This window comes from Leuciscus leuciscus, assembly GCF_965113295.1.
Source record: "Leuciscus leuciscus genome assembly, chromosome: 2".
Lineage (NCBI taxonomy): Eukaryota > Metazoa > Chordata > Actinopteri > Cypriniformes > Leuciscidae > Leuciscus > Leuciscus leuciscus.
This window is the reverse complement of record NC_138726.1, coordinates 59,560,066-59,573,099: the sequence shown is the minus strand read 5'-3', so window position 1 is coordinate 59,573,099 and position 13,034 is coordinate 59,560,066. Positions and strand designations below refer to the sequence as shown.

Below are 13,034 nucleotides of genomic sequence, written 5' to 3'. Positions count from 1 at the left end.
CATTCCTCTGTTCATCTCTCTACACTGGCTACCTCTCGCTGCTCGCATCAAGTTCAAGGCACTGACGCTTGCTTACAGAACTATCACGGGCTCAGCTCCCTCCTACTTTCACTCACTCCTACGAGTCTACATCCCTACCAGACACCTACGATCGGTCAACGAGCGACGTCTCGTGGTTCCATCACAGAAAGCCACAAAATCACTTTCCAGAACATTCTCATTCACAGTTCCATGCTGGTGGAACGCTCTCCCCACCCTCATCCGGAATGCAGAATCCCTGACAACATTCAAAAGACAGCTGAAAACCAATCTCTTCCGTGAGCACTTAACCTTATAGAAAAAAAAAAAAAAAAAAAAAAAAAAAAAATGTTTTCCTTTCCCTTTGTAACATCACTTATCAGGCTTATGCTACTCTGAATAATACCTGAACTTCGTACTTTGAGCACTTCTTGTGTTGTTGTTGTTTTTGCCTCTTTATGATGACTCGCTGAATTTTGTCCTAATTTGTAAGTCGCTTTGGAGAAAGGCGTCTGCTAAATGACTAAATGTAAATGTAAATGTATTTGTTGCCTTATGGTAGTTAGCTTAGCATGCTAATTGGTTAGCATGAACCATGAACCATGAACCATTCCGGTTTTGGGTTTGAATGCTGTGTGGCACATTCCCAGATCGCAAGAGGTATTGTGGCTTTAAGTGGTGGAAAAGTTGCTTCTGTTCCAGACATGGTGCCTATATGTGAACGAACTCGATAAATACAACATGCAGCAAATTTATACAAAAAATATTCATTTTGAATTGCTTCTCACTTTAACTACTGGACCTTCTTCATCTTGCCAAAAACACAAATTTCCAGTGGTGCAATGATATGAGTGACAGGTATCTGACCCAGAGATAATGGGTTTGAGTCCCACGTTGGATGATTTAAAAGAATTGTGTGAAATGTTGTGTCATGTCGATTCCTTTATTATTCAACGTTGTACTAATCTTTCTTCCTCTTGGATTAATGTATGTCTTGTTCATTCTCAACTGAACTTCTGTTCATTTTGAGTTCATTTTCACCTATACTTCTAAACCAGCTCTTTTTTCTTCAATTTCTGCTGTTTTTACTATTCCTGCTCTTGCTGTTGCTTCAGGGGCTTGGCCCCGTATCGCTGCTTGCAGCTATATTTCCACTTGTTCCTTAACATGTAACCAAAATACTAACACACACAGACACAGTTTCTTCAAGATTGGATTTGGTGAGGAGGAGAGTCTTCTCAAAACATTAAGATAACATGTTCTTTCTCTCAAGGAGAGGATACTTTAAATCTAACTGTAAAGTAAAGACTTTAACTAAGAAATTGTCTCTCAACTATAGGTTTCAATGACTCCTGAGACCATTGCTATCAGGGTAGCCTGGAAAAGCAGATGGATGTAGTGACACCTGTTAAAGAAGTCCATATTTCATCTCTGGAAGCCGGGCTAAATGAGCAAACACTGTTACTGCATTCCTGGCATGGGCCAGACCCTTACGTTACACCTCAGATATCAAATACAGACATTTAAAGGATACATGAAATAACATTTTCGATAATCACACTGGTAATTTCTATAACAAAGTAAAATCTCATAAGCCTAGAGAAGTCATTCAACTCATTTGATATATAGAAGGAAAACTATTGATTAATACCTTGATTATAATCACTCATTAGATATACATTGAAGCAGCAGTGTGTTCCAGAATCCACTTCTTCAGGACTTCATAACAAAAACTTAACTTGACTCATTACAATAAGGGTGTTGCTTATTTATAACGTTGAAAATATGATTAACCTAAAATATCTGCATTTTTTTAATCAGTGAAAGAATTGTGTTGTACAAGGAACAGCAGTTCTAATACATACTTTTACCTAATACATTTATCAAAGTTAATTGAGTGATCACTAGGAACATACTATAACCATTGGAACATGAAAAAAGGAGAAACTACAGTATTTTTTTATAATAATATGTTTGTACTATACTTACAGTAAGGGAGGTATTGTCAAAATTTCACCTGTAGTAAGTCAGTGTGGTCACTAGGAAAGCACTACAGCTTTTGGAACAGGAAAAAATACTTTAGGTGAATTACTGTAATTTTTCTTAAACGTATTTGTTTATTGTATGTACAGTAAAGGAGGTATTGTCAAAATTTCACCTGTAGTAAGTCAGTCTGGTCAATAGGAAAGCACTACCTTTGGAACATGAAAGAACTCCCTTTGGTGAATTACTGTAACTTTTACATAAAACATATTTGCGTACTGTATGTACAGTAGCCTATACACAAAAGAACACTAAAGCAGTCTAGAATACGCAGCAAATATCAAACCTGAAACTATTTTTACCCTGGTTGGCAATATATATATATTTTTTTTACTTGACTATGTTCATGGTGCTGTCCACATATGTGGTACTGAGGTCCTACATGATCAAGTCTGCAACTTGGGTGAAGTTGGTTTTATATTTGCATATTCGCGGACAATATCTCGTGAGCTGAATATTGTTACTACACAAATAACATTGTTTTAATATTTAAATCTTCCTCAAAACGAGCTTTCCTTCGGGTTTGCACTTTGCAGATGGTCCCTTCTTAGCAGCCTGCGCATAGAGATAATGTATTTTGTCCAGTGCGAAGGAAAGATCGTTTTGAGGAAAATTATGTTGTAGCTTCTGGTGTTTTATCTGTAGTTATATGTGATAGGTGTTTTCTGTAGCAACAACGTTTAGTTCACGAGTTATTGAACGCGGAAGTCCGCGAATGTGCGAATATAAAACCAACTTTACCTAAGTGTTATTTTCGTCTCCATCGAAGACTAGCCTTTGCCATCTTCCTCCTGTAGCATTGTCGCGCCTGGGCCCATAACCTGTTAAGGTTTCATTTATGTCCGTCATGTCTATGTGCAATATGTTGTTGTCATCCATCCATTAAAGAATAATCCAGAAATAACTTCTTAGTATTTATTTGTTGATTTACATCTCAACGCACTGGCATAACATCAGTGGCCGATAAAGTATATCAACATTCACTCAACTTGAGTCAAAATAAAAGTCCCGTTTGTTCACACATGCCCACAATGAACTCTTGCACATCTTTGGCATACAACAGTCAGTAGCATAATCAAAAAAAAAAAAGAAAAAAAAAAAAGAATAAGCAACATAAAAAAATAAATAAAAAAAACTGATTATATGATTAATGAGAACATATAACTCAACTTCCTTCCACAGCAGAGACATTTATATTTTTGAATAAAAATCTATAAAAAAGTGAGACATTGTGGCTTGATTTCTTTTATTAATATTCATTTTTCATGACCAAAATAACATTATGCACAGTGAGGAGCCTACAGGTTAAAAGCTTCACATATAAAAAAATTAAAAAAAAAAAAAATAAAAAAACATTTTTTAAGGGCTCGTTGTCAAGGTTGTTTCAGATCAACACCTGCAAGTGACCACTAGGTGTCACCGTTGAGACGGGTGTCGGATTGTTTCGAAGCCTCGACACAATATGACACATTTGCTTCAACTGTTTCATTGTTTCACGAAGCCTCGATCTGCCCAACACTAGTGGTTGCAGGAATGCAGACGAAGATGAAGAATAAAGCTCCCATACAAAGTTTAATGATGACAATACAAAATAATAATCAGACAGGAACTGCAACACACACTAAATGCAATTTAGACCATACAGAAAATGAATGTGAGTGATGAACTTATATAGCAAACACAAACGAGGATAATTAACAGAACAGCTGGAACCAATGAATAATAACGGTTACGATCTGAACAAGGAAACACGTGAAAAATAAAAACAAACTGAAAGTCCATGAACAAAACTAACAGAATGGTGACAGGTCTAAATGATACAATATAAAGTAAATAATTACAAATTCAACAGAAACACAAATGAAATAATTTACAAGCTTTCATCTTCATGAGGCGCAATGGCAAGGCATCTAACACCGGAGAGGCCGTCCTTGGTGAACCAGCGTCTGACTGGACATGTCATTCCAGCTCTTTTAAAGTCCATCAACTTTTGGACATCTTCAGAAATCTCCTCTTGGAAACTCCCTAAAACTTGTTCATTGGTCACCCTCTCCTGGAAACCCCCTAGGACTTGGTTATAAAGCCTTTGTCTCTCCGTCCTCCTTCTGGACCTTTTCTTCATCGCTGTATCTTCTGTATCTCGTCCGAAACACATAGACGGTAATGATTGCATTTTTCTTCTTTCTTTGGCAAAGGTCTTTCTAATACATTTTCAATTTCTCTCTACTCTGCCATATGCTTAATAAATGCTTACAACATTCAGTGTGGTCTGTTTTTCTTTATAAACCATCTTCTCAATAAATGACTTTACAAACAACAGTTGTGGTGTCTTTTCTTAATGACAATTTCTTAATTAACATGTTTATAAAAACAAGTCTGTGTCTTTTCTAATGAACCAGATTCAAGGGTTTCTTATAAAAACTCTTTACAGTGTTTTTCTTAACAATGAGGTTTCTTATAAAAACCTTATACAGTGTTTTTCTTATACAACACTTTCCTTACACAAAGTTACAATTATACACTTAATACCCTATTAGAAGCCTATATATTATGAGGCATTAATCACAACAGAATAAATTGCATGTTTCACCCAACAATATATATATATATATACACACACACAGTGGGGAGAACAAGTATTTGATACACTGCCGATTGTGCAGGTTTTCCCACTTACAAAGCATGTAGAGGTCTGTAATTTCTGATTGTTTTCCATGTGAAATTTTGATTAAAAAATGTCAATCAAAATATTATATATATATATATACAGTACAGGTCAAAAGTTTGGAAACATTACGATTTTTTAATATTTTTGAAAGAAGTCTCTAATGCTTATCAAGGCTGCGTTTATTTGATCAAAAATACAGAAAAAAAAACAATAATATTGTGAAATATTATTACAACTTAAAATAATAGTTTTCTATTTGAATATACTTTAAAAATAATTATTTCTGTGATCAAAGCTGAATTTTGTGATCAAAGCTGAATTTTCAGGATCATTACTCCAGTCTATCACATGATCCTTTAGAAATCATTCTAATATTCTGATTTATTATGAGTGTTGGACACAGTTCTGCTGCCTAATATATTTGATGAATAAAAGGTTAAAAGGAACTGCATTTATTCAAAATAAAAACATATTTTCTAATAATATAAATCTTCTTTACTATCACTTTTTATCAATTTAACACATCCTTGCTGAATAAAAGTATTGATTTATTTCAAAAAAAGAAAGAAAACAAATGACTGACCCCAAATTACTGACCAGTAGTGTATATTGGTGTTACAAAAGATTTCTATTTTTAAAATATTTGATTCTTATTTTTTTTTTTTTTTTACTTTTTATTCATCAAAGTATCCTAAAAAAGTATCACAGGTTATGAAAAAATATTAAGCAGCAGAAACTGTTTACAACTTTGATAATGAATCATCATATTAGAATGTTTTCTAAAGGATCATGTGATAGACTGGATGTCACATGTGACACTGAGTAATGATCCTGAAAATTCAGCTTTGATCACAGAAATAAATGATAATTTAAAGTATAATAAATTGAAAACCAATTATTTTAAATTGTAATAATATATCACAATATTAAAAAAAAAAATTCTGTATTTTTGATCAAATAAATGCAGGCTTGATGAGCAGAAGAAACTTCTTTCAAAAACATTAAAAATAGTAATGTGTCCAAACTTTTGACCTGTACTGTATATACACACATATAATTATTATTTTATTTTGATTGACATTTTTTTTTTCTAATTAAAATTTCACATGGAAAACAATCAGAAACACAAGAACAAGACTGATCACATAATGTGAAAATAATAAGCACGGTTTCCATCTTTATTTACATTTTATGGTCATCTTCTCTGTGTCTTTGCCAGGCTTGAGAGGAAGTGTTGTTTCACAGCATTTTATTAAATAAAAATGGCTATGGCATCTTTAATTTTTCCCACAGTCTTCTTAAACTGATCAACTGCTTCTTTCATCTGAAGAATAAATGTCAGCGTTTCTGATGAGATTTCTTCTTCTTTTCTCTTGTCTGCTGGTTGATTCATTTCAGAGAGCTCTTTTGAATCTTGAACAATATAGTAAACATCAAGAGCAAGAAACACAGCGGAGAATGCGCCAGCAAACGCTGCTGTCGCACGTATAGCTTTGGTCGTCTCTGCAGTCGCACGCACAGCTCTGGCAGCCGATGCAGACCCACGCACAGCTTTGGCAGCCTTCACATACACACGGACTTCTTTGGCAGCTTCTGCACACATTATTCCAATCTCTGCCAAATTAGCTACTCCTGCCATCTTTAATACGTCCTGAGCACCTCTTGCTGCTCTCTGAATGTCGAGCTTATTTAATGTCTTCTCCTCCAATTCTTCTGTGATGTTTTCAATTTTACGCAGAAGCTTTAACATTGGCTTGATTGTGTTGAGTAACTCATTGATGATCCTCTCAATCTTCTCACGCAGGGTTTTCTGCCTGACAGTGTTAGTGATGTTTGATGCTCCACCTGTTACTCCTCCAGCTGCTCCAGCAACAGCACCAGCACCAGTAAGAGCTAAAGAAGCACCGAATGTGAACGGGGCCAAACACACTCCTGCTATAGCTGCGATTCCTCCAGCGGCTCCAACTGATGATCCGACCAAACTGCCCACTGTAGAGTTCCTGTGCATGGACTCAAGTTCATCAGCGGTGTCCTCCAGCTCCTTTATTTTATCATCGAGAGTTTGATGATTTCTGTCAAATTCTGACTTCAGTTCTTCAGTGTTTCTTTTCAATTCAAGGTTCAAGTTTCCTGAAATATATCAAACGTTTTATCAGGATTAGAGTATTTGAAATTTGTTTTGAGTGCTTTTTAGTTTTATTGTACGGTGGCTGAGAGAGCTCAACGTGCTGCAACTGAAGAAAACATCTTCATCAGTTTCACAACACATGTGTGTTCCAAATACTCACAACACAACCGAATACAGAAACACACTGCAAATAACACAGACCACAACGGAAATGTTTCCAGGGGAACCAAATAAGTGACGAACCCGGCTGGGACGTGCTTACAGCTCAAAAGTCTACTTTATTTTATTTCATTTTTTTTTTTTTTTTTTTTTGCAAAACATACAGAGATTACATTTTATGACATACAACTTGTATACAATTCAAAATGTATTAATATGTTCATTGTCATCAGAATACAAATGAGAAAAGAACAATGAGCTGAAAGCTAAAATAAAAAATATAGAGAAAAAGAACATGAAGGAAATATATGAATCTATACATCAGTTACACTCTACAATTTTTTTCATGTTATGTTAAAATTTTTATAAAGAAAAGTTTCATAAGATATATTAGGTAATGTAGGGTCCAAAGTTTTAAAGTTGAGACACTCACACACAGATATATAATGCATATTTTGAAAGCTGTTTTTGTAAAAAAAAAAAAAAAAACCTGTTCTTACGACATAAATATAATGCTGTTAACATAACGGTTGCAAATATATATATATATATATATTATATAGCATTATATTTCTGTCGTAAGAACAGCTATTCAGCTCATGGACACCTTGCTGCGTTGTCACGGGAACATCCCAGGTATATCCTATATACATAATACATTTATTTTTATTGATTTATTGATTTATTGATTTTTACAAAAAAAGCTTTCAAAATATGCATTATATATCTGTGTGTGAGTGTCTCAACTTTAAAACTTTGGACCCTACATTACCTAATATATCTTATGAAACTTTTCTTTATAAAAATTTTAACATAACATGAAAAAAATTGTAGAGTGTAACTGATGTATAGATTCATATATTTCCTTCATGTTCTTTTTCTCTATATTTTTTATTTTAGCTTTAAATTGCATGTTTCACCCAACAATATATATATATATATACACACACACAGTGGGGAGAACAAGTATTTGATACACTGCCGATTGTGCAGGTTTTCCCACTTACAAAGCATGTAGAGGTCTGTAATTTCTGATTGTTTTCCATGTGAAATTTTGATTAAAAAATGTCAATCAAAATATTATATATATATATATACAGTACAGGTCAAAAGTTTGGAAACATTACGATTTTTTAATATTTTTGAAAGAAGTCTCTAATGCTTATCAAGGCTGCGTTTATTTGATCAAAAATACAGAAAAAAAAACAATAATATTGTGAAATATTATTACAACTTAAAATAATAGTTTTCTATTTGAATATACTTTAAAAATAATTATTTCTGTGATCAAAGCTGAATTTTGTGATCAAAGCTGAATTTTCAGGATCATTACTCCAGTCTATCACATGATCCTTTAGAAATCATTCTAATATTCTGATTTATTATGAGTGTTGGACACAGTTTTAAAGTTGAGACACTCACACACAGATATATAATGCATATTTTGAAAGCTGTTTTTGTAAAAAAAAAAAAAAAAACCTGTTCTTACGACATAAATATAATGCTGTTAACATAACGGTTGCAAATATATATATATATATATATATTATATAGCATTATATTTCTGTCGTAAGAACAGCTATTCAGCTCATGGACACCTTGCTGCGTTGTCACGGGAACATCCCAGGTATATCCTATATACATAATACATTTATTTTTATTGATTTATTGATTTATTGATTTTTACAAAAAAAGCTTTCAAAATATGCATTATATATCTGTGTGTGAGTGTCTCAACTTTAAAACTTTGGACCCTACATTACCTAATATATCTTATGAAACTTTTCTTTATAAAAATTTTAACATAACATGAAAAAAATTGTAGAGTGTAACTGATGTATAGATTCATATATTTCCTTCATGTTCTTTTTCTCTATATTTTTTATTTTAGCTTTCAGCTCATTGTTCTTTTCTCATTTGTATTCTGATGACAATGAACATATTAATACATTTTGAATTGTATACAAGTTGTATGTCATAAAATGTAATCTCTGTATGTTTTGCAAAAAAAAATAAAAAATAAAATGAAATAAAATAAAGTAGACTTTTGAGCTGTAAGCACGTCCCAGCCGGGTTCGTCACTTATTTGGTTCCCCTGGAAACATTTCCGTTGTGGTCTGTGTTATTTGCAGTGTGTTTCTGTATTCGGTTGTGTTGTGAGTATTTGGAACACACATGTGTTGTGAAACTGATGAAGATGTTTTCTTCATTTGCAGGTGTTTTTCTATTTGCATGTGTTTTCTTCAGTTGCAGCGCGTTGAGCTCTCTCGGCCACCGTATTATTGGCCTCAAAAAGATAACATATTCTGTTAACATACATTGTATGACTAATTACTAATTTGTACAAGTGTTTACCCACTAAATGTTTTCCATGATGTAACTTAAAGTCCCTGTAAAGGCAATTAAAAAAAAAAATTCTAAACACATTATAAATGTTAGAAATGTATTACTAAAACATATTACAAAGACTGTGAACTGTGAAGTACTGAATTGTGGAGTTAGACCGTTAAAGTCGGCATGAAACGGAAGTTGAGATTGTCATTTTTTCCTTGTTGTGACGTATATCCGCGTGAAACGGCTTCTGAAATTAGAAAAAAAATGTAGGGCGGGGCTTGATTTCGTCCTTCGGGAATTGATTGGATCGTTGGAGGTTGGGCGTTGCAAACAAAATGGAGGCAGATTTGAATGCCAGTTTACATTCAGTTGTGGAGGATTTCTCTCCACCGGACTCCCCACCGTTACCCTCCCATGAAGGATTTTTTATTGAGGAGCCCGGCGACGAGAACGAGGACGAGCAGCTAAATTTTCAGGCAGGAATCAGCCCATATTTATATGAGCCTCCCGCGAACCAAGATGAGTCAAGTCAAGTTATCAGTCAAGTTCACCATCGAGAGCATCTCGACGTGTCCGATAAGTAAATAACTAGATTTAGATAAGATAGATAGCCTACCATTCGGACACTTCGAGATGCTCTCGAGGGTGAACTTGACTGATAACTTGACTTGACTCAAAACGAGACAGACACCGATAGCCGCACCCTCATCGGCTCTGGCCGCACCCTTTCGCCATGGCACGTGACCGAAAGAGAAGAGAGGTCGTTTCGAGGGGGGAGGGAAGGGTAATGTATTTGATTAAAGATTATAAGGGTAAATTAATTTTTAAAAAATAATGAAGTGCACAGATAAATCATTTATAATAAACACTACAATATTACATATAAAAAGAAGATTTGTCAAATTTGATTTCATGCCGACTTTAAACAGTTTTTCACCATTGCTGTGTTCCGGATTTTTTGGGCGGGGCTAAAACGGGGGCTCGATGACGCACTGGAGCCCCTGAGCTCCTGGACACGCCCCTACTTGATGACGCACTGAAGCCCCTGACGCGAGTAGCTGCAGACTCGGAGTCTGCATCTACAGTCCCGCACCCAGAGTTCCGCATTCTCAGACCCCTCGTTTTTCGAGACAGCGCCTCCTATCAAATTGGATCGGTTAAACATTTGAAGAACTTAAGCCGAAACGTGAGTATCGTCAATTTTATTTAGCGAATCAAACTCATTCGATTTCTTTTTTAATCAAACTACTTTATAGCTCATCGATACACCAACATATGAATAGTCCATTTAATATTTGTAAAGACAAGTTTGTAACAAAATTTGAGCCGTTAATGTATGTTTTTTCGCCTTTTTTCCCCGAAAATATTTTGATAGCTAATGTAGCCTTTAACCTTGGACTTTTTGTAGACAAGCCATTGTAAAAATTTGATTAAAATTAGTTGACATTAAAGTAGACCAATTAAATACATTAAGTGTATTAATATCAAAGAATGTCATCATTAATTATTTAATCAGATTTACCTTTTGACCTTTTTTTAATTACCGGTCTGGACCTTTTCTCCCTAGGTATGCTTGTAATTTGCATTTGCAAAAAAAAAAAAAGTATTTATTATTACACAATATTTTTGACAATGGCATTCATCTTTTATTTTAGTGAAGTCGAGGAATTTGACAGAGCGATTGCAAAAAGAAGGAATTACCAGAAAGTGATTATTTTACCGTATGCATTTACATTACATTTTACATTTATTCATTTAGCAGATGCTTTTATCCAAAGCGACTTATAAATGAGTTTTTTTTTAATGCAATTGAAGACGAAAAGTAAAGTCACTAACACAATTCTTTCTTCCTTTTTTTTTCGCTTTGTCCTGTTTACAGCAAGATGATGCTTAGGTGATCGTTAAATAAAGTACAGAATTGTTTATTATCGGTGTTTTGTCTATTCTTATTTGAGTTTTGCTTTACAAAACCTGTTTTTTGATATTTTGAATGCAATGTTAGCATGGTATAATGTTAATTAGACCATTATATGTTGAACTGAAAGAAAAATTTGAAATTTGTATCCCTTCCATCAGTAATTTTATTTCAATTACACCCACGCTCAAAAAATAACTACTGGGTAATTTGTTAGTCAGAGAACACAATGAGTTTTTTTTGGCACATGCATTAAGCAGGGAACGCAAATATTTATTTGGATAACTTTAACGAGACCGTAATATTGCATCCTATTGTTTTCAATGGCATTTGGATAAGGGTGTTATACGATCTTCGGAACAGCAGGAGGCGCTGTCTCGAAAAACGAGGGGTCTGAGAATGCGGGACCCTGGGGAGTAAGGGGAGGCTGCAGACCTGGAGCCGGTAGATATACGCCCCAAGCAGTTTTACGCCCCTGGCAGTTTTACGCCCCTGCTGTTCCTGATGCGTCCAGTAGGGGGAGGCTGTACATTGACACGAATTGATTGAGGTATAATAAATAATCCGCTAAAGTTATTGTTGTTTAGCAATGATGCAACATTTATTATTTATAAACGAATAGCTTGATAGAGCTAGGTAGATATCAATTCATTTATTTATATCAATGGATAGGTCTATCATTTATTTCGAGAGACAAAAAGTTCTGGACGGTCAGGTTGATGTTCTGTCTGGCTTAAATGTATAAGTTATAGCTTACCACGTGTAAGTTTAGCTGCCCCTAGTCTTCTCTACTCACTTTCAAAATTAATTTTCTTTTGAATTTTCTTTTGTTGCCTGTCTTTATCTTGCCTCTTCTGGTAAGACTCCTTTACTTTCTGGTTTGAGTTGTTTCTTATAAAATGAGATGATCTAACTATCTCATTTATATCTAAATATAAATTTTTCTTAAAATAGCGTACTGATCTGGATTAAAATGTAGGCTGTGTGCACTTAAAGTGGGATTTATCATACTCTGTCTTTGCCAAGTAACTTGCATGATGCATCCCATAAAGGTGTGTGTTTGCTTTAGCTATGGAAATCTCTCTCTCTCTCTCTCTCTCTCTCTCTCTCTCTCTCTCTTTCTCTCTCTCTCTCTCTCTCTCTCTCTCTCTCTCTCTCTCTCTCTCTCTCTCTCTCTCTCTCTCTCGAAACTTTTATAAACTATAAACACCCATCTCTTTTTTAACTGCATTCCAAACCAATAGCTTCTCTAGTAAATAAATGACTTACAGAGACATACAAGGACATGTTTTTAATGTCATTTTTTACATTTTCTCTGCACAGTCCATCATCAGTGGCCAAAAGAAATCAAAGTGTCTTGACACTTTTTCCAAAAGTGTTCCACCAACAAGTACCTGTGCCATTGTACTTTGAAGATCAGGAGCAAATTGATGCAATCCACACTCATCTGACATAAATTCTGGGCAACACACACACACACACACACACACACACACACACACACACACACACACACACACACACACACACACACACACACACACACACACACTGTGACTAGATCAAATTCACCATGGATGTCCTTTTTGAATTTTTTTAAAGTTTAGCTTTTTTTTTTATGAAATACACACATGAAATGCAAATTAAAAAGGCAGTTTGTGTTCTCGTAACACTTTCTTTTATGTGGTCTGTGACTCGTAGGGGGTCTACAGTGATTCTGCAGGGTCTCCAATAAGTATTATAGTTTATCTCAGTTGCTTTGGTGCATT

At 34.6% G+C, this 13,034-nt stretch overlaps 1 protein-coding gene across 1 annotated transcript in view; it reads right to left on the bottom strand.

The window, feature by feature from the left end:
- Positions 1-5,770: 5,770 nt before the first annotated feature.
- The window catches only part of LOC309492477 (uncharacterized protein), a 17,083-nt gene continuing 9,819 nt past the window's right edge, over positions 5,771-13,034 (bottom strand). Inside the window, exon 4 of the mRNA XM_082161482.1 lies at positions 5,771-6,859. Within this exon, the coding sequence (XP_082017608.1) occupies positions 5,982-6,859 (878 nt within the window). The 3' untranslated portion in view covers positions 5,771-5,981. The remainder of the gene's footprint in view (positions 6,860-13,034) is intronic.